At 43.0% G+C, this 23,098-nt stretch overlaps 1 protein-coding gene across 2 annotated transcripts; it reads left to right on the top strand.

Annotated features, from left to right (window-relative positions):
- The first annotated feature begins 536 nt into the window (after positions 1–536).
- Positions 537–22,426, top strand: LOC308312827 (dynamin-2-like). 2 transcript variants are annotated; one of them, XM_080759552.1, is made up of 20 exons: positions 537–971; positions 3,720–3,793; positions 4,544–4,693; positions 5,385–5,588; positions 6,147–6,245; positions 6,892–7,052; positions 7,779–7,921; positions 8,554–8,689; positions 8,943–9,010; positions 9,560–9,698; positions 12,939–13,025; positions 13,597–13,667; positions 16,728–16,788; positions 17,908–18,018; positions 18,197–18,306; positions 18,490–18,601; positions 19,026–19,196; positions 19,951–20,177; positions 20,425–20,670; positions 21,012–22,426. In XM_080759552.1, exons 1-20 carry the CDS (start codon positions 811–813, stop codon positions 21,079–21,081), a joined length of 2,601 nt encoding a protein of 866 aa, XP_080615678.1. In that variant the 5' UTR covers positions 537–810; the 3' UTR covers positions 21,082–22,426. The 2 variants fall into 2 exon arrangements, with proteins under 2 accessions (XP_080615678.1, XP_080615679.1); XM_080759553.1 differs by having other exon boundaries at positions 21,015–22,426.
- Positions 22,427–23,098: the final 672 nt, after the last annotated feature.

The raw sequence follows: 23,098 nt of genomic DNA on the forward strand, positions 1-23,098 counted from the left end.
CGCTGGTTTACCGGCTGCCAGTGTCTCCTTTTATCTGCTATTATGTGTTAATGTTAATTCGCAACACATGACTATTTTACATTCATTATATTATAATATAAATTGTTTGTCTCCAAAATAAATGCTATGCCCATAGTTATTATCAAGGCGTGACTATTTAATTCCCTGGACCTGCGCCATTAAAACTCTGCACAGTTTTAGGCCTATTCAGGACCAGGTTGTGGAAAGTAAAATATGTCAATGTAAAGTAAACTATATTTACTAAAGCATGAAGTCCTTTATTTCTTCCAGCTGCCAAACTCTGCAAATAAAAAAGGAATATGTGTGTTCATTTGTTCATAAATCATGCATTATTTAAATGAAGTGTGAATGCAAGTGACTGGCTGCTGGCAACTATATGCATGATGATCTCCATTCTCCTGGTGAAATAGACCTACGATATGTAACTCCATACATGACATGACAGACATTGTACTGGACCAATGGAAGGAGAAATCGCAAAAGGAGGAGCCACACAATCTCCGGCGGAGGCTGGATGTCGCCTGACCGGATGATGACAGAAGTTTAGTCTAATGTAGTTTTTGTATTCTGTAGTAGTAAGTAACATATATTTTCTGCAGGGGTGACTGTGGTCTTGACTGTGATACAATTGCGTATTCAATCAAATAGAGCGTTAATTGGGAGCTTCAGTTCCAACTTTTGGTTTTGGTGGAAGTTAAGAGTGAAGCGCAGATCCAGCTGTCTCTTCACCGGGGGAACTGAACCGACAGCCGAGGAGGACAGGAGAGCCCACTGGGCCGAGGTGCCGCGATGGGGAACCGGGGGATGGAAGACCTCATTCCCCTCATCAACAAGCTCCAAGACGCATTCAGTTCCATCGGACAGAGCGTCAATTTAGACCTGCCACAAATAGCGGTTGTCGGCGGCCAGAGCGCAGGGAAGAGCTCTGTCTTGGAAAATTTCGTTGGGAGGTAGTATAATTTATATTCACTGGGATCAATGGGGATCAATAATGTTTTGTTTTTGACTATGCATGTTTGTTATTATACTTCTTCATGGGGTGCGAACTGTCTGCAACGGCTCTTGCGTAAAAGTCGCCAGCTAAGCACTTGGACAGTTGGACTTGGTTACATACGCGGTCCGTCAATGTAGCGGCTCATCGTTCGGTTTTTCCAACGAATTCTTTCCGTTCGTGAGCTGTGTGGTATTCACGAACAGATGTTACGCGCTTTCTTTTTACGCTGACGCGGTCGACAGTGTGTGAGGCAGAGAAAAAAAGTCGAAAAGTCAGAGGGGGCGTTGTCAATACGGGTTTTGCCACCTCCTTAGCTCTGTTCCATAGCTCCAATGCGTTACATTGCAACGCATCAGAGCTATGGACCAGAACTACCACCTCCCCTGAACTTGGACAGTAGACACAGCTAGTCAGCGACTGTTTTTATCCGTTAGAAATGCCATGCATCGAATTTGTCTCTTTTTAAAATAATGTATTTTAATAATATTTGACGTACAGTAAACACATATAGGTTTTAAAGTAAAGTAAGCTCAGGCCAAAATCATGCATTGGGAATGCCATAGCTTAAAGTGCACCCAATGATTTGTGTTGCTCATTACAACCTGTCAAACATTTACAAAGCTCAAGGAGAAATATTTCCTTGAGAAAGACTTTGGTTGTAAATACGTCTTTGTTGCTTTCTCATTACACAGGCTTTGCCAGGCCAGGAAAATGTCCTACTTTCATTCCAGAGTCATATCAAATATTGTGAAGTGGTTCAATACTGTCATTGTCTGCACCCTGAATTATGTTTCACTTTATAGGCCTAGGGCCTGGTGCAGTTTCAATGTGAGGGATTCCCACAGTTTGACCTTACCAAACACATTAAAAGCAAGAGGGGTGAATAGGCAGTTGTTAACCACTTGAACACTTGAATTGAACAAGGTGGACCCTCTTGTAAACAAGTCTAGTGCTTTATAGGTTGTCCACTCACAGTTAACAGTTTTTTGTATTAAATTGTGCTTGAAATGTACTGTAATTCTGCAAACTGTTAATAAATACTTCAATCAATCAATCAATCAATCAATCAATCAATCAATCAATCAATCAATCAATCAATCAATCAATCACTATTTATCAACCAGAGTCCACCAGCAGTCTATATACCACCGTTACTGTTTCAATGTAAAAGTGAAACTAAGCTTGCATTAATATTTGATTTAACTCTGCCATGTGACCCAAGGCCAGTCAGACAGAGACAGAGAACCCACAGGTGTGGGTTTCAAGAAAACAACCTTGTCCTTTGGACGCTGTGCTGCTGTGGGCCTAATCTACGTAGCTTTGGCTATATGGCATTTTAACGTGTTATAGGACTACTTTTAACCATGTTATTATAGGAGAAATTGTTCCAAAAAGTTCAAATTCTTTCAAAAGTAATGAAAATATATCAAGTCTACAAGTTTACATCATGTTGCATCAATGCATCGATGCATTTTGAGCTTATAGATCTTTTTTCCTTTGCTATTTGATGTACAACAACAAAGTATAATAGGGCAGCAGCTTACTTACATTAAGTCTGCAGGTGTTCCCTTTTCCTAACTTAAGGGGGAGCATACACAGTATTACACATCACACAGTATATCTCAGTGTTAATTTGGACCCCTACAGGTTCATTTGGTTACATTTGGTTACAAATGGATAAATGAACATTCCCTAAAGCAATAGGGAATGTTGTTGATGGGTGAATGTTTTTCTCATTGCCTTTGTCCCAGCATCTCCCTGGAGGCATGTTGAGGAGACAGTAGCAGCATTGATGGGTTGTCGTGAGTGATGTCACCAGCTGCAGTGTGACTGTGTGTGTGTGTGTGTATGTGACACGCCGGCTTCCAGAGGGAGCTGCTGACTTCATCTCTTCATGTTTGTTTATTGGCGTATGAGATGAAAACTCCTCAATTCCGTTATGAGGTGTATGAGGTGTATTGTTGTTAGTATTCATGTTGTGCTTTCCAGGAAGTTTCAGGGAGAGGTGAGGAACGTCGTATACAGCCATCACTGTTGTGCAACATCCTGCCTGCCCTGTCAGCAGTGTGTGTGTGCGTGTACGTGCTGCGTGTGTGCGTGCGTGCGCGTGTTTTTGTGTGTGTGTGTGTGTGTGTGTGTGTGTGGCTGTGCTCACACGTGTCAAACTGAAACGACTCACTAGACACTTCCCCGTTTGTTTCCCCCATTCCCCTTGTTGATCTGTAAAGCATGTAGACATACATGGCCACATAAGCCTTTCTCATTGCCCGAGGAGATGTATGGCCAAACACATTTTTTTCTTCTTTTTTTTTAGAGACTGTATTTAGCTGAATGCTGACATTATTATTATGCATCTGAGTGAGTTCAGACATTTCTGCATATAATAATGGCAATGTGCTAATTTGCATGTCAGTTAAATCAGGACAAGACTACTAGATTGAAATGTTAATCATTCCACGACCATTGGTAGCTATTTATCATTTCATAACAATACATCACGGACGGTCACATTCTGAAATGGCAGTGCTGCTGGGGTTAAATGTGTGAAGTAAAATACCGTAACAAAATGATATTCCAGTACCACAACTATCATATCTGTTAATGTGTGTGTGTGTGTGTGCGTGTGTGTGTGTGTGTGTGTGTGTGTGTGTGTGTGTGTGTGTGTGTGTGTGCGTGTGTGTGCGCATGCGTGTGTTCCTCACAGAGACTTTTTGCCGAGAGGAAATGGTATTGTCACCCGTCGCCCCCTTATTCTACAATTGGTCAACAATAAAGCAGGCAAGTACACACGTACACACACACACACACACACACACACACACACACACACACACACACACACTAATGTGTTTATTGTTTAACCTACATACAGTATCTCTCCCTCTACCTAAAACAAAAGGTTTTGTCTCTCTGTCTGGCTGTCTGGCTGTCTGTCTGTCTGTCTGCTATTAATACCGCTGTATTTTTCCACTAAATGTGTCTGTACCATTTGAAACACCCATGTCACCTTGCTTGTGTGTCACATAGTCCACAGTTACTTCAGACCATATCACGTTCCACGTTGGCTGCTGCACAGTGGTAGTGGAGAAGTTGAACCTTTCTCAACTTTGTCAGGAAACAGGAAATGCTCCTGCAACCTCAGAACCTGGAAGCAAAATACCACTGCCGGTGTGAATTCACTAACAAGCTGCAACATGCTTGAGATGCCTGTAAAGCCTGACTTATACTCATGCAACCAAGTATAAATCACCCTTAAGGTTTTGCTGTAACTCACAACTCACCACTGTCTCCCACTTCACATACCATTGATACCATTCCTGCTGCCGCACCCCTCCCTCTCATCCCGTCTATAACTCAATGCATCTGCCTCCTTCCATCCCTGTCTAAAGCCTAATCTATACAGTACTTTGTCACACGATCAGTGACAAAAAGAACAGACTTTCAAGCTAAGGTCCTAACGCATCAGATGTTGGCTTGGAAATTATGTCAGGAAGTATAATTGATGCTTATTTCTGTGTCTCCTTGTAGAGTACGCTGAGTTCTTACACTGTAAGGGCCGCAAGTTTGTGGACTTTGATGAGGTCCGTTCAGAGATCGAGGCGGAAACTGACCGGATCACCGGGTCCAACAAGGGAATCTCCCCGGTCCCCATCAATCTACGTGTTTACTCTCCAAATGGTAAACACAAGCACACACATTCTTGTAATACTTAATCTGTTGCTGCTGTCTATGTGCAAAGTGATGCAGGCGTTGTTATGTATTACTATTGTGGTTATCTGTGACATGATTACAACATAGACGTACTTTGCAACTGTTGTTGACTGACAGTAATACATGCGATATGAACAACAGATCCAACACATGCAACATTGCATCACATTACAATGTATTGTATTTTACTTAGCATGCATTGTATTTTACACTGCCTTATATTTTACTGCCAAATACACAAAACAATGGCTCGAGCGAGCGGAAGTTTAGCCTCAATTTTGAGGTCCGGGCTTACGCACGTGACGACATGAACGCCCGTCGTCCACCTCCATGAAAGTGCTGCAATTCCACATTTCGCCAGTAGGTAGTGGCAGCTTCAACGTTGGATACCCTTACTGGGGGCTTGGATCCGACACACCAAAAGTCTGACGTGCGGAAATCACCCGTCGCTCCCGAACATGCATTGGCCCGACATGCGTTAACTTGCACCATGCTTGCGGTTAGGGTTAAGTTGCCGGTCTAATGACAGTCGGACCAATAATATGTCCCCGGCAAGTCTCCACCACAGCAATCCATCTCCCAGAGCAGAGGTGTAGCGCATTGTGAAATGGGGACAACGATAAGATTCCCGCTCCATCTTTCCATTCACCTTTAACAGTGCTGAACTTGACCCTGATCGACCTTCCGGGAATGACCAAGATAGCGGTCGGGGACCAGCCGGTGGACATCGAGCACCAGATCAGGGAAATGCTGATGCAGTTCATCACCAAGGAGAGCTGTCTGATCCTGGCCGTCACTCCGGCCAACACTGACCTGGCCAACTCCGATGCACTCAAAATATCCAAGGAAGTGGACCCGCAGGGTGAGGCCTGAGCTTTACTTAGCTGCTCGCAGCTGCCGTAGGTGTCTAAGTATAAATTGGTCTCTGGACCTAGCAATTTATATTGTCCTGGACTCAAATTGACTTGTCTAGCTTTGATTTTGATTATTGTTCTTTTAATGGGTAATTAAAAAATATATGTACAATTCCTTTTCCCATTTGCTTCCTGCTTCCTTGTTATTCCTGTAACTATTCAATCCGAGTGTAATTTGAAAATTGTTTCAAGAATATTTGGTTTCAATCAATTTAGACTTTAGGCCGATTTTAAAAACACCTTCTAAATCCTGACCTACGTTTTTTTTTAAAACATAATTTTTTTATTAAAACAAAACAAAAAACTAATTATATGTTGCTATTGTTAGCAACAGCAAATGTATCATTAACAGGTATTAATATAACAGCGTTACAGTGGTTCTTGATGGGTTCAGTTTCATCAGTAACATGATGTAATGAATTGATTTGTCACTGAACGCCTACCTGGTTTTACACTGTATGAGTTGAGTTAGCACAGAAATGACTTGTTGAGCATTTTGTCTCAAGGCTTACGGACCATCGGTGTGATCACCAAGCTGGACTTGATGGATGAGGGGACAGATGCACGAGACATTCTGGAGAACAAACTGCTGCCACTGCGCAGGGGTGAGACACGCACGCACGCACGCACGCACGCACGCACGCACGCACGCACGCACGCACACACACACGCACACACACACACACACACACACACACACACACACACACACACACACACACACACATGCACACATAAGTTCACAAAAGCATCACAGGGAATATAACGTATATTTGTTGTAATAGGAAAAGACAAAATATGTTTATTGCTTTAAAGCTTAGTTTGTTTGCAGGACATAATGGAGGTTTCTGCCCAACATGGACGATATACTATAATCAATGCAAGCATACATACATCAAAGTGTATGTGAAGGGAATGAGAGCCAGCTGGACCTGAACCATTGCAACCTTTCTTATATAATCGGTTCAGGAATATAAAAGAAGACATATGTATTATGTAACCATGGTAACGATCAGTCGGATTGTCGGTTGTCAATCAGTTACGTGATGTCACAGTTTGTTTTCTAATAACGTTTTTATTGAGACATCTAAACAGCGGCAAGTATTGTTTCTGGCTTGATAGTATCGCGAGATTTGTTTATCAGACTGACAGTCTTGCAGCACAAACATGCTGTACCACTACCATTACATGTGGCTTTTCCTTAATTTACATTATTTGATTGAACTTTGTGTGTACTACTGCCCCCTACAGGCTACATAGGAGTGGTGAACCGCAGTCAGAAGGATATTGATGGGAGGAAAGATATCAAAGCTGCTTTGGCTGCAGAGAGGAAGTTCTTCCTGTCGCACCCTGGCTACAGACACATGGCTGAACGTATGGGCACACCTCACCTGCAGAAGACACTCAACCAGGTAAAGGCTGATTTACACCGGGAAGTCACATACCGAAAATAACACAGAAACAATCGTATGAGCTTGTAGATCCTATTTTCCTTGCGTGACACAGCATAGAACCAAGTATAAATGTGGCATTCGATGTGCACAATCACACACATATTTATGTCCACATCGTGGGAGATGTAACATGTACACAATCACAATGCTGATATTTGTTTAAATGTCCTCCCTGTATGCAGCAATGGAAATCTCTTTATATAATCTAACATTTGATTAGAGCTGCTGTTGTATGTAAGATACAGAGTCAGAGATAAACAGTCTTTGTAAACTGTACAAAATATTTGTATTACAAACAAAAACTAGATGGACAGGCCAACAAATAATTGAATAAATAACTGTACAATAAATGTCTTCCAAAAAAAGAACATGTGAAATTAGAGTGAAATACCCAGTTTATACAGCTTGATCAATAATCATGCAAATGTAATAGAAGTTGTTGTAATAACTGCCTAATTGTATTGTTTGTCATTACATACTGTCTGTCACACCCAAGTAAGAACCTGATGATTGTAAAAAGAGAATGTATGATGTAAAGACAATGTACATGCATTGTAACTTGCTCTGATAAAGGCCTTGTTCCAAAACACATCAGATTAAAAATGGAAAACCTTTTTCTATTTGTTTTCTACTTTAATTATTGTTGTCTAACTCTTGATCTTTCTTCACTTTTTCCCTCCTCAGCAACTGACCAATCACATCCGGGACACATTGCCAGGGTTACGTAACAAGCTACAAAGCCAGATGCTGTCGCTGGAGAAGGAGGTGGAGGAATACAAGAACTATCGCCCTGATGATCCAACACGAAAGACCAAAGCACTGCTTCAGTCAGGACATACACATTTTAATACTTTATTTGAATGCACACATCAAATACTGTGTAACTTAACATGGAAACAAACACATGTGACAGGGTTAAACAATTCATGGACACCGAAGGGAACATATAGCACCTTCTCAGTGGTATAATTTAACTAGGGTTGCTGGGTTATGTAAACCCATATGCAGGATTTCACCACAAGGGGCCGCCCCGACTGGCGAGGATTTGTTTTATGTTTAGCCAGGAAATGACAGAGATTGATTCAGCTTGTTAACACGTTAAATATGGGGAAACGCGGAATTAGGAGAAAGGTGCGCTGAGCTCGCACACGCACGCACATTGGGCCACACTCGTGGCAGGCTCCTTTGATCTGAACCCATGTGGAAAAAGGTCCATTTACGTCACTGCACCTTCTCCTCCACACAGCCAAGCTGCCTTTGACAGTTGAAACAGCAGTATTTGGCAAACTGTTTGGCTTTGTTATTTGTTCAGGCCATTCATGGCAAGTTTCATTTTAGAGACATGTAAGAAATAATGAAAAAGTCACCTCACTCTTGCCACTATGAGTGCGACCCATCACATTTATAAATGTTTATATACACGTTCCAATCCATTTTCCCCCGTGTTAACATGGTACAGGATGGTGCAGCAGTTCGGCGTGGACTTTGAGAAGTGCATTGAGGGATCTGGAGATCAGGTGGACACCTCCAACTTGTCTGGTGGAGCCAAGATCAACCGCATTTTTCATGAGCGCTTCCCCTTCGAACTCGTCAAGGTAAAATGTAGCATGCTTTTTTTTGTAACTATGAGGTCTTAACATTTAACACAATATAATATATGTTATTGTAATTTGTGCATGTTTTTATCTGGTGATATTGTTTTCGATATGAAATAACTTGTAACCTAAATAGGTTGTGTGTAGCATAAGGAAATAGTTTGTCAACATTTTGAAATTGTGTGTGTGTGTGTGTGTGTGTGTGTGTGTGTGTGTGTGTGTGTGTGTGTGTGTGTGTGCATGCTTGTGTCAGATGGAGTTTGATGAAAAAGAACTGAGGAAAGAGATCAGCTACGCCATCAAGAACATCCATGGAGTCAGGCAAGTTGACAGAAAAACACCCCATTCCTTTTATACACTGGCTCTCATCATCTTTGTGTCTGCCAGTCTGTCTGTTTCTGTGAGCTTGTTTGTGTAGCTGTCTACCACTGCAAGGTGATACAGGCCGAAATTGCTCTGTGCTCATCTTGTCTGGCTATTTCTCCATGTTTTTCACATTTTCTGAACTGCACTCAATTTCCACTTATCCCATTTCCATGTCTGTTTGTCTTCGTCTCTTTGTCTCGTCTTTCCATGTATCTGTCTCTCTCTCTCTCTCTCTCTCTCTTCACTATCTCTCTTGGTCTGTATCATTGCCTGTTCATTCCGTCCTTGCTGTCCTGTACTTTTGAACTACTGTAAATAGCCTCGCCTCTCCATCTGTGTGCCTCTCTCCTCTCGTGCATCTGTCCCTCCCACTCCATGTGTCCATCAGTCTGTGTGTCCGTCCGCCTGTCATTACGTCCTTTAGGACAGGCCTGTGTGTGCATCCCAGACCCGGTCCTTCTCCATGTCTCCATCTGTCCGTGTGTCTGTCGTTGCGTCCTTCAGGACAGGCCTGTTCACTCCAGACCTGGCGTTTGAAGCCATAGTGAAAAAGCAGATCATTAAGCTGAAAGAGCCCTGTGTGAAATGCATCGACCTGGTCATCCAGGAGCTCATCAACACAGTCAGACAGTGCACCAATAAGGTATTACGGCATGGTCAACCGCCCCTTGCCTGCCCGGCTGCCACCACCAAACCTTAGAGCAGTGATTCTCAAACGTTTTAAGTTCAAGGACTCCCAGTTTGGTCTGACCCCATAACTCTGAGTGTACATGGAACCAAGTGGAACGGGTCCATTTGGTTCCATTTGTACACTCTCTTCAGAGTTACATACACATAAGGGTCTATTTGGTTCCTAACTATCAATCATTTAGCTGGGGACCTCCTGGAACCCCCCAAGGTCCCCTGGGGGTCCCCAGACCCCACTTTGAGAACCATTGCCTTAGATCTGCCACATTGATGCCTACCAGTTAAGATGGAGAACCTAGTTTGTTCCTCTCTACTGTTAGGCATCGTTACGGCAAAACCCTCGGTATGAATAAGTGAACAAATAGACCCACATGGACAGGTCCATTGTGGCTCTGGCTGCATCTCAGTGCATTGGTGTGGTGTTTCTGTTGGGGTGTTTAGTGTAAAAACACATGGGCTACTTTCTCCTCCTTTTTAGCTAAGCTACAGGTCGCCACTGTGAGAAGTGGAAGCATGCACGATTGCACGTCCACAAACGCATGCGCGCATGCACGTGCACATTGTGTAATTATGTTTGGGTGGTATATTTATTTTAAGCAGTTCCTGGCTTCTAAGGGTTTGGGGAAATCTTCAACTTGTCCTTGTTTAGAAGAAATTTTGTAGAAATAACTTGACCTAAATTATGCCAGTCTGTTTTTGCTATTCTCATTCTTGACTTTAAACTTTGTATCATTCTCTCCCTTTTCAAACCGTTCCAACCGGTTCTGGCTTCCCATTTTTCCATTCCTCGCCTGTACCCTTCACCGTGACGTTCTCCCTCACCTTCCATTAAAACTCAAACTCCCATGATGCCTCACCACAGGACAGGACTGTTCACTCCAGACCTGGCGTTTGAAGCCATAGTGAAAAAGCAGATCATTAAGCTGAAAGACCCCTGTCTGAAATGTGTTGACCTGGTCGTCTGTGAGCTTGCCGCACTGATCAGGAAGTGCTCTGAAAAGGTAAACTGTTACAACAGAGTAATAGAAAACATAGGTCGGGTGTAAGAGGAGGGACAGAAGCCAGAACAAAGGGAATGCACTCAATGCAGACCATAGCAAAGCATTGATAAATGAAAAGGGAAGATTCATAGAAAGCAAGTTGAAACAAGCATCAAAGACAAATGGCAGATATCTATGTCTGCCATCTAGTCACCTCTATCCCTGGGCAAGGTTATTATAGTTTAGCATTTTTCATTACCTTTATTTCTATTTCTATTTTTATTTTTTATCTATTTTTAAAGTGGGGGTTCTAGTTTATTAGTTTTTATTGTGTGGAAAAACGCTTAGTTTTAGTTGAGGTTTTAATAGTTTTAGTGTTCATTTTAGTTTTCTATTGTAATATGGGGTATAGCCAGGGCAACTGGATACTGCCTACAACTAAGGACATTTCCTCTATGACTTTGGTTAATTTTAGTTCATTTGTAAACACAAAATACAGTTTCAGTTAGTTATGGTTTTTTGAAAGCCTTGATTTTATTTTGATCTCAGTAAACTATAACGACAGTATAATAACCCTGGGTTGTTTGTTTGAAAGGCTTAATTCACCCTCACTTGCTATCCATCTCACTGCAGCTGAGTGGATGACTGTCCTTGTGTTGGTGTTGAACTGACCTATCCAGAAGGCTTCATCCCCCTTTGATTGTGCACCCCTCCCCCATGATGTTCCTACCAACCCCTCACAACCTGCCTCACTTATCCAATGAGATCTCCTTACTCACAAAAATAATAATTAAAATGGTTCTTAGAAATGTCACTACACGGTGGCACAGTCGGTAGTGCTGTCGCCTCACAGCTAGAAGGTCCTGGGTTTGATTCCTGGTGTTCCCTCCTCCGCGTCATCAGAAAGGGTATTTCTGTGTGGAGTTTGCATGTTCTCCCCGTGTCCCCTAGGGTAGATACCCTCACAAAAACATGCAGTAATCCTGGTCTCTAAACTACCTCCCCCTGGCCAGCCTGATGGAGGGGAAAGGAACTGGTCGGAATAACGTGTTCCTTCCACGCGCTACGTCAGGCCGGGGAAACTCTCCCCTATCAGGTGAAAAGAAGCAGCTTGGACTCCTCGTGCATAGAAGGAAGCATGAGGCCCCCCCCCCCCCTCTCAGGTTGGCAGAGGAAGTGTAGCACCCAGGATTACATTAGATATTTCACACTGGGTGAAAAAATGGGTTACAAAATCGTGGGATAATAAAAAAGAAAAAAAGAAATGTCACTACCACAAGAGTAGGATTTCACCCTGTGTTGTCAAGGAGGAAAGGTCTTTTGTGTGTCTCTGACACTACTTTTTCATATACCTGTGTTAATGGCCATGAAAACACACCAAATAACCATCCACACCTACTTTAACCAATCTTCACCTCTTCATATGACTGATCAACAAACTTATCTTCATTTTCTGGACTCTAACTTTTTTCAACGCACCTTATAAAATTTTCCCCGAAGTCCACTATCAGCTTGAAATAATCAAACAGCTGTCATGTTTGTTCTGTAGCTTAACCACTTAAGCCTTATTTCAAATAAATTGTAAAAATTGCTGCTCTGCAGTACGTTGTGAACTTTTCACTACTTCTGAGACTTTTCGGTGTTATTATTAATTGACAGATTTCACATATGCCCAAACTAAATATCGCCATCAGGGTGAAAGTGATTTAAATAATAAATGTACGTATTTTAAATGATGAAATCCATGGCTGTGGTTAGATCTCAGTTCTAGCCTTGCGTAGCCAGACGAACCTGCCTTTGCAATGCAAATTGCCCCAGGCAGATTCGCAGTGATATTATCAGGCTACTCAAGGCTATCTCAGTTCAGCATTACAGAATATGACGCTCCCCACCTCAAGCTAATAGTGGAATACTTAATGCATCCCTGAATACTTCCAATCCCCGATGCTTGCCTGGCTGCACAAAAGAATGACCTGCATGTTTTTGTGTTAATATTTACAGTCACTGGGTGTGTTCTTAGTAGTGTTTTGGTTCAACACTGTAGGCATGCATGAGTGTACACAGTACCATGTAGTGTCAGTACCTGCAGCTGTGTGTGTGTGTGTGTGTGTGTGTGTGTGTGTGTGTGTGTGTGTGTGTGTGTGTGTGTGTGTGTGTGTGTGTGTGTGTGTGTGTGTGTGTGTGTGTGTGTGTGTGTGTGTTTGTGTGTACCGCAGGTGAACGCATACCCTCGACTGAGAGAGGAGATCGAGAGAATTGTCACTGCTTACGTCAGAGAGAGAGACGGCAAGACCAAAGACCAGGTGTGCTTCCTCCAAGTAGTACTGCTTGTCAAAATGTGAATTGCAGACTTGAAAAGAAAATAATCCAAGGCAAGGCAAAAATTAAATAGTTTATTTGAAGATGAGCAAGGCAAATAAATAACAGGACCAACGCGTTTCGACCAAAAAGGTCTTCGTCAGGGTCTACCTGCCAGCTTGGCTATATGGTTTTACCTGTATCACCAAAGAGCACCTATCTAAGAGCCACTACTAACAGATCCCTGCAGCGCTTCCATTCCTCTATTTCCAAAGACCAGGTGTGTGTGTGTGTGTGTGTGTGTGTGTGTGTGTGTGCGTGTGCGTGCGTGCGTGCAACGCGTGCGTGTGCGACTGCGTGTGTGTGTGCGTGCGCGCGCACACACACACACTGCAGGAGCTGATTGCAATATTGTGAACATTTACATTATTACACTTATATATATATATTGTGTGTGTGTGTGTGTGTGTGTGTGTGTGTGTGTGTGTGTGTGTGCAAGTGAGAGAGCTACAGTAGGGAGGCATCTAGTATTTGCATGTATGCCTGCATAATTAACTCATGTTTTGGCTGAGGCAGGTTCTGCTGCTGATTGATGTTGAGCTTTCCTACATCAACACCAACCACGAGGACTTCATTGGTTTTGCCAAGTAAGACACCTTCATCATATAATGATATTCAAGATTACGAGAACTGTAGAGTGCGTATCTCTGGATTTGATTATGTAGGCAGAGTACAGCTGGTTTTACTAATATAGTCTAGTAGCCAGAATGTGACCCCGGACATGTTGAGTACACCAACGTTTTATGTTATAAATGTTTAGTATGGCTCCCCAGCATGTACAAACTGGCGGATGCTAACTTGCATATGTTGAGCAATTTTCGTAATTGGCATAATATGTGACCATACCATTAACAACCTATAAAGCAAAATATTACAAAAGGTCATCATGCTTTATGTAGCATGTGACATGTCAAACTAGGGGGTTTTCATGATGCTGAATCCATTCCAAGCATTCGTTTTGCAAAAAATCACTCATTGGGCTAAGAACGGCCATTGCCATCATCACAAATGTGATGATGTCTGTCACGGGGCAGCCCGTGCCCTATAGACTAAAGAGGAGCAAACAGGCATATACTACTACACAGCGGCTTCCATTTAACAGCAAGCCGGCTTGGAGGACTGTGTGACTGGACATTAGTGTTGCATGTTATTCTTATTTTATTATTTGTACAAACAATGAATTATAAAAGGACACAAAGATGGTGTGCAGGTTTTAACAGCATTTCTGTTGATTGGGAATTGTGTTTAATGATTGTGTGGCACCTGGCTCTCCTGCAGTACTGGTGATCCTCTTGATTGAGTGGGGGAAGGTACCAAGTGATATAGAGCAGGAGGGGTGTCTGTCTTTTGTTTCAAGAGCTCTTGTGTTATATGTTCTCTTATGTTAATGATTTGGTGCCTGAAATGTATTTGGAATAGGTTTAGTAAAACCGTATATAATTGTGTAAATCAACTCATGGGCCGTAGTTTGCCTTATTTGAGTTAAGTGGTTACCAATTAGTTCTGTGTCTTGGTATGTTCTCACCCAGTATAAAAGGGAGGCTGCAGGATGCCGAAGTTCAGTATGGGCTTGGGCAACAAGCAGGTAACACCTGCTTGTTGTTTTATCTGTCTTTTTGTGAGTTTAGTCGTCAGTGTTTTTTTGTTTGTTAGGCCTTCCACTGTAAATACTGCTGCAGTGGGGAAAAATAAAACTCTAAATGGTACTGCTGGATTCTGTCACTTTTTGGAGCCTTGGCCACTCGGCCAACTTTACAATGTCAGCACAATTGGGCAAGTGGGCATGGCTGTTTTTAGCCCAATGAGTGTTTTTTTGCAAAACTAATGCCTGGAATCGATTCAGCATCATGAAAACCCCCTAGTTTGACATGTCACATGCTACATAAAGTATGATGACATTTTGAATATTTTGCCTTCTATAGGTTTTTAATGGTATAGTCACAGATTATGCCAATTATGGAAATTGCCCAACATTTTCTACATGCTGGGGACCCATACTAAACATTTATAACATAAAACGTTGGTGTACTCAACAAGATAGTCCCTCATTAGAGTACAGCTGGTTTTACTAATAGGTAGTCAGGTATAAGATAGTAAAGTTCTCAATGGGCCCAAAAATGATGGCCCGGCCCGACCCTACCCTAACTGGGTAGCGTCTAAGCAGCACTAAATTGTGGCGCAGCGGCGCCGTATTTCAGTGTGAAAGTGAGAACAGAGATCAACGGATTTATCGAAATAAAGGATGTATGTAACTCACGTTAGAATAGGCTATTAATGTTCCATAACTTCCATATCCAATCATTCGAATGGATTCCATACAGTGGTGACAGGTGAGTAAACACGAATAGCTGCTCCAGCTTCCTCCCTTAGTTTCCTCTGAAGTGAAGTTGCTTTACGTGTAGCGTTTAAATTATATATCAACATGGATCGTTTGGTGACGTTGATTAATAATTAGGTTTTATTCATCGCAGCCAGCTGAGTTAACGAGACTCAGTGCAACATGACGAAAACCTGACGCTTCTTCAGCTGTGATAATCCGATTGATTTTATAAAATATTTAAGCATATGGCAACTTGGCTTAGTAGCTCGTTTGGTGCGCAAACCAGAGGGAAACCAGCGGTAGCAATGCAAGCAAGCAAGTCTCACACCGTTCACTGTTCTCTCTACTGTACTGCCTGCACGCAGTGCAGGACTGCGGGGCAGGCTGCATGCTTTTCTGCCCGAGGCTCGGCTCAGTCCGACTAATTAGTTAAAAAAAATTGGGCCCGGCCCGGCCCGAAAACGTCGGGTTGGGCCGGGCCTGGTCGGGTTCGGACAGACTTTGATAACTTTATAAGATAGTCCCTCATTAGAGTACAGCTGGTTTTACTAATAGGTAGATTATGAAAACCAGCTGTACTTTGAACCATTGCTCTCTAAACTTACCTTACCGTGGCCGGCCGGGTGGAGGGGAAAGGAACTGGTCGTTTCTTTTTAAGTTATTATTTTAAGTTAAGTTTTTGTGTTGCAAAAGGAGAGGAGACTGGAGCATCACGGACATTTAGAGCCTTTTATTAAGGTACAAAACGACTTCGTTTTGTATACTCAGCACCTTAATAAAAGGCTCTAAATGTCCGTGATGCTCCAGTCTCCTCTCCTTTTGCAACTTTGATGTCCCTGCACCTGTGAAGCACCGGATCAGCCGTTTTAGGCTTGAGGCGCGTTGGTAGACTCCCTTTGTACCTTAAGTTTTTGTGTGTGTGTGTGTGTGTGTGTGTGTGTGTGTGTGTGTTTTGTTTTTGTGTGTGATACAGCTGCGGCCTCTGGTGTTTTTGTTTTACGTTTTCTCTAAGTTTCTTTAAAAATAAATTGTACGTTTTTTTTTCTTCTTATAAGTTAAGTTTTTCTTTAAGTTACGTTTTTGTGTGTGGGTGTGTGTTTTGTGTGTGATACAGCTGCGCCCTCTGGTGGCGGGTGGTGTTACAGCATGACACACAGACAGACATGTTCTGCTAGGTCTCATAGTTAGTGCTCACTGCGTTCGCAATTAGGCTTGCTAACTCAGTATTCTTGTATTCATTATTTTCATTATTTGTTTGAATATGTTACAAATTATTATTGTTATTTGAGTGCTATGTACTTGTGCAATGTCCTTCCTGCTCCTGTAGTGCCCAGCAAAGGACTGCTACGAACACCTTAACCAGCAAGAAGAGGGTTATGCCTAATCAGGTATTTGAAACTCCACAGACACAGATTCATGGCAGCCCCACACTATCACCAAAGGACGTTCCTCAGCAATCTTAAGTCTCACTGTAAGCTTCATCAAAAAGGAAAGTTTTTACTCTAGTCTTAAACGTACAATAGAAAGGGTGTCTGCCTCACGGACCAAAACTGAGAGAACATTCCACAGTTGAGGAGCCTGATACGTGAATTATCTTCCTCCTTGATCTACTCTTCTTAGATATTCTAGCCAGGAACCTCAAGAAAACGTACATACTGAGCATGTTCTAGCAGTTATAAGGCACAACGAGCTCTTAAACATAATATGATGGTGTCTGACCATTAAGAGCTTTGTAGGTGAGGGGGAGAATACTAAATTTGATTCTGTATTTTACCACGAGCCAGTGTAGACAGCAGAGGCCAATGGAGGAGTGATATGACCTCTTTTTATAGTACTTGCCAGTACATCTGAGTGTGTATAGGCGCCAGGTTGAAAGTAGTTCAGAGAAGACGTTATATGTTTTCCTGAAAGAGGAAAGAGAGTGTATGACATACAGCTTCGACAGCCCAGACTGGCATATGAGGGCAAACTAAAATGTCAGCTTACGTATTTGTCTGTCTCTGTCCTTTCTGTCATCTTGCCCGTCAGTCGGGCAGCTGGATGGATGAAGAGAAGGTGATTTTATGAGAGTGTGTCCTTGGTGTTTTTCGTTGCTCTGTGTTTGGGGTGTGATATTGTATCATGGGCCTTGTTCTATGCTTGATGAGTATGTCTTTGTATATCGCACCACAATATGCACATTTTCAAACACGTATGGTTGTGCTTCTTCTGAATGTTGAATTTAATTTGCTGAGCCGACACGAAACAGTGAATATGTTCAGTGTTGTCAGTCTTGTTTGTGGAGTTTTACACATGTATTTCTATATACTTTAGCAAAAAATAGCCGATCTGCAAGGTCACAACCCGTCACAAGCTTGTTTATCTGCTATTTTCACAAAATATCCGCCATACTATATAATGACTTGCCCAAAATAGGGACAGTAGGGTCCAAGTGGTTAAAGTAGGCTACATTAATGATTTAGTGACAGTTTAGAAACAGCTGTAAACTGGTGGAGTTTTGTGTTCAGGTGATTCGAAGGGGCTGGCTCACTATCAACATCAGCATCATGAAGGGAGGTTCCAAGGACTACTGGTTTGTCCTGACAGCAGAATCATTCTCCTGGTATAAGGACGAGGAGGTAAGAGTGTGTGTGTGTGTGTGTGTGTGTGTGTGTGTGTGTGTGTGTGTTTTTTGTAGTTTTTTGTAGTTTTGAATCAAATTATTTGTACACATATGCAAATTACGCATGAATGCATGCATGTGCGCCGTGAGGATTCCTACATTGTCCTACTGTACATCAATCATCCTTTCCACAGGAGAAAGAGAAGAAGTACATGCTTCCTCTGGACAACCTGAAGCTCAGAGACATGGAGAAGGGCTTCATGTCCAGCAAGCATGTGTTCGCTATTTTCAACACTGAACAGAGGTGTGTATGGAGTTTCCGTGTGCAAACGGGGCACTACAGACAATTCATTGTTCCTGTCCTTTTGTTTATATTTCCTTTTGCCGTGTGTGTGTGTGTGTGTGTGTGTGTGTGTGTGTGTGTGTGTGTGTGTGTGTGTGTGTGTGTGTGTGTGTGTGTGTGTGCGCGCGCGCTTGTGTGTTACAGGAATGTTTATAAGGACTTGCGACAGATTGAACTGGCCTGTGATACCCAGGAAGATGTAGACAGTTGGAAGGCCTCCTTTCTCAGAGCTGGAGTTTATCCTGAAAAAGACCAGGTGCGGACTGCGGAGACGTTCAGACACATGCACACACGAGAACACACACAAACAAATATGAAAAGAAAACCTCTCCTAGATTATTTGTTTAATCTAGGAATAAATCAATACAATAATCGCTAACAAAATTATAGTTGCAGCCCCAGTAGACTCTCCCTCATTGATCGACTATATTCACTCAGCGGCCATTTTGTTCATACATCACTCTCTGGGTGGGGAAACCTCACCCTAACTCGTATATAAGAAGACAAAATGACCATGGTGTGAATGTACTCTGTATATGGTTAATAGACCCAAAAAAAACCAATACTGACATCTGCTCCATTATGGCTTTCATCTTTCTCATCTGAATGTCCCTCACTCCTCATTGGGTCCTCAATCTAAACCTACGCCTGCCTCCTATCCCACCACCTCCCTCATGCAGGTTGACAGTGATGAGGTGAATTATCCAGGGCAGGACACGGTGTCCATGGACCCTCAGCTGGAGAGGCAGGTGGAGACCATCCGTAACCTGGTGGACTCCTACATCGGCATCGTCAACAAGTCCATCAGAGACCTCATGCCCAAGACCATCATGCATCTCATGATAAACAGCGTATGTCTCTCTGTCTGTCTCTCTATCTCTCACCCTCTTAACTCTCTCTATCTCTTTCTCTCTCTCTCTACCTTCCCTTGTTTCTTATGAGCAACTTGCTAACTTTATATTAGACTGAGCAACTACATAATTATGTGTGGAAAATTATTATTATTTTATTATGTGGTTCACCACCACATTTGGTATGAATTTAGAGAAAAATGGCTGCTGTATGTCCATTAGGACCTTCTGTTCTGCATTGTGTACACTAGACATGTACGTGCCCGTCGGGCCGGCCTACTTGAGAACGATGCAACTTGGGAACCTTAATAATACCCATTGTCATCATAGCACCCGTTTTAACTATCTGTCTGTCCAGCATGGAGATCTCTATCTGTCTGTCTGCCTGTGTCTGAAGAGTGACTGTGAAAAGTGGACTGGTCAATTGGCAGGTGTGGGCTGGAAATTGCACAGGTGAGGGGATTTAGGCTGATTAGGCCCACTGGCAGATTGGGCCTAATCACTCCCTGCAGGGGTGTGGAACGTGTGTGTCGAATTTGAAGTCGGTGGGGCAAACGGTTCTCGAGTTAGGTGCATTACAACCGTACACACACGCAGACAGACAGACACACACACACACACACACACACACACACACACACACACACACACACACACACACACACACACACACACACACACACACACACACACACACACACACACACACAGAGACGTGGCGCATTTATAGTAAGATGATGTATCGACCCCACAGGCTAAGGACTTCATCCACTCTGAGCTGCTGGCCTACTTGTACTCTGCCGGAGGCCAGGACAGCCTGATGGAGGAGTCAGCAGACCAGGCCCAGAGGAGAGACGAGTTGCTGAGGATGTACCACGCCCTGAAGGAGGCCCTAGTCATCATAGGGGACATCAGCACCACCACCATCACTGCCCCCTTACCACCGCCGGTGGATAACAGCTGGTTGGCTAAAGAGCCCAGGTAATACAGCATGTATAGGACTGTATGTACGCCGGACAGAAGCCTTGTTGGAAATCACTCGCCGGTTTCGCATACCACCAGTTTCTAAATTGCACATAATGCAGGACGCTGCAAGACGTTGCGTTATTGAAAACGAGCGCTTCCAAACTATCCAATTTCAAGGTGGTCAGTATCATGTCTTGTGAGTTTGTAGATGGTGATTTCCGCTACTTTTGTGTGATCATTGGTATCCTGCCCTCTCTCCCAGTCCTCCCCCAGCGTCCCGCCCTGCGCCAGCGACAGCGCCACCTCCAAGCCGCCCCCCAGCAGTAAGGGGGCCCACTCCGGGCCCTCCGCCGCCTCTCAACCCCTCACCTGCCTTTGCAGGACCACCCATCCCTTCCAGACCCGGCCCCCCGCCTGGTCAAGCAGACCCCAACAATGGCGCCGCCCCTCCCCTCATACCTTCCAGACCGGCCCGTGTACCCCCAGCCTTGCCCCCAGGCATCCCAAGGTAGGACCCCACACACTCACGCACGCGCACACACACACACACACACACACACACACACACACACACACACACACACTCACGCACGCGCGCACACACACACACACACACACACACACACACACACACACACACACACACACACACACACACACACACACACATACATACACACACTTTCATACATTGGTGCATGAATAGTGACAAAATTGTGGTAGATTTATACCTTATATTATCATATATTATATACTAGAGCGGTTTGGAATGATGCAAGTTGGAGATGAATTCCCCACTGTCTGTCTGTCTCTCTCTCTCTCTCTCTCTCTCTATGCGTCTCTCTGCAGCAGAAGACCTCCATCTGCTCCCAACCGACCTACAATCATACGTCCTTCAGAGCCATCCCTGCTTGACTAAAGACGCACGCATGCACATCGCGCGCGCACACACGCACACACACACACACACACACACACACACACACACACACACACACACACACACACACACACACACTTGTGCATTTATATACTCATATGCACACTTTACCATTGCATTCCTTTATAATCTGTACCTCATCATGTAAACTATGTTTACATGTCGCACATGTTCCTATATTTTTGTTGTGGGGTTTTGAAGTCCTTACATGTATTTGATGTATCTTCTTACTTGACATTTGTAATCTGAGGCTGTTATACCCATACTTTCCCTGCATTTCTGAAGCATCATCTATGAAATATTTAGTTTTAGTTTTTAATTATGTTTAACATCCATTAAGTGTTCTGCATTATGAAAAGGGTGAGAGTAATTACTTTCTTGACATTCCAGCTGTAAACCAGGAAATCACATTGAACCTAATATTCGCTGACGTTATTGGAAATAATGAAACATTTCTGAAAAGAGTGACTGTGACATGTTTATGCAATGATAATGCTGCACAATTGAAAACACTCCTTTTTAATGTTAATATTTGAAAGAAATGTACTGGTTGTCAGATTGTCAGATTTTGGTTAGTTACATCATACACTAATTTACTTGGATTGCTGGCAAACAAGAATTTCATATTAATTGTTTCTAAGCGCTGATGACTGGAAATGCAAAATGCTGGTTTTGCTCAAATATAAGTGATCCAGGCAAATAAGCAATGAAATGAGTCTGCCTCAATGCTGTGTGTGCTGCTCAACCACTTTAAACCTGGCATCCCTAATTAAGTAAAAATATTTACATTCTACATTTTTCGAAATAGCAAAAATTAAATAGTCCCTATTATGTGGCACGTTGTGAGCTTGTAGATAGGCTATTTTCACTGTTGTTTTATGACCAAGTATACTCGTATAGAACTGAAGTGGTTAATTAGTTTGATCACTGCATTTCTTGACTCATTGTCAGCCTATAAACTCTGGTTACATTACTGACCAATCATATTCAGGGCAGGGGAGGAAATGTTTTTGAGTACATTATTGAGTGTTATTGGTGAGCTTACTGTACATTAGTCCAGGTAATTGTGACTTTATCCAGTCAACTGACAATAATCTTCAGTAATCTCTCATTGCCTTCCTACTCCATCATTGCTCTATGCAGTAAAGGTTTTTTTTCCTTTTAAGAAATTCTTAAAACCTAGGAACCAAGTGCCTCCTACATCCAAAGCTGTCCTTAATTATCGAAGCAGTGCTTGAAAAGCCTTAAACTAAAATGTATATGATTCATGGGTTACTTCAGGAAGGTGTGTAAAAACACATAATAAAGGGATACAACAAATGAGTTTTGTGGTGGCTCATGTATTTACTTGCTACATTATATTCCACTGAGCTTCAATGTGTTGTGATTTCTGTCCATCCATCTCTACACACATCCACAGATTGTACACCTGACCTGAGACCATGTTACAATTAGTGGTGCAAAAATATCAACGCTGCAATATAGAAATACACAGAATTCAAAATGTACTTGAGTGAAAGTATGGGCTTCAAAATGTACTTAACATACCAAAAGTAAAAGTACTCATTGTGCAGAATGTCCCATTTCACAAGTTTTCAAATTGATTGTCAAAAGGCCCATGGAGCCTCCCTGCCAATCCCGCAATCACGGCTGAGTGGCTGGCAGCTTGCTCTGCTCACTGCACACAGGTGTGGGAGGCTACAAATAGGACTAGCTGCACTCACTCATTCATGCATGCTTCACCACACCGGCTTGTTGTCTACCAACCTCCAGCACCATCTCTCTCTTCACCCTCCAACTGTGTCAGTCACTAACCTGAACCTATTTCCGAGAGACAATCTTTCATTGATGATGGCTCATAAAGTTGTCAAATAATTGTCATGTAGTTACTGTATCCCTGCTTCACGGCTGAGCTACACAGAGTGCGCATGTGCGTAAAACACGCAAACACACGCTGAAAAAAGCTGGGCTGTTAGGCCTCACTCACACCTTCGCA

The sequence above is a fragment of the Protomyctophum bolini genome (assembly GCF_963924005.1).
Source record: "Protomyctophum bolini genome assembly, chromosome: 3".
NCBI lineage: Eukaryota > Metazoa > Chordata > Actinopteri > Myctophiformes > Myctophidae > Protomyctophum > Protomyctophum bolini.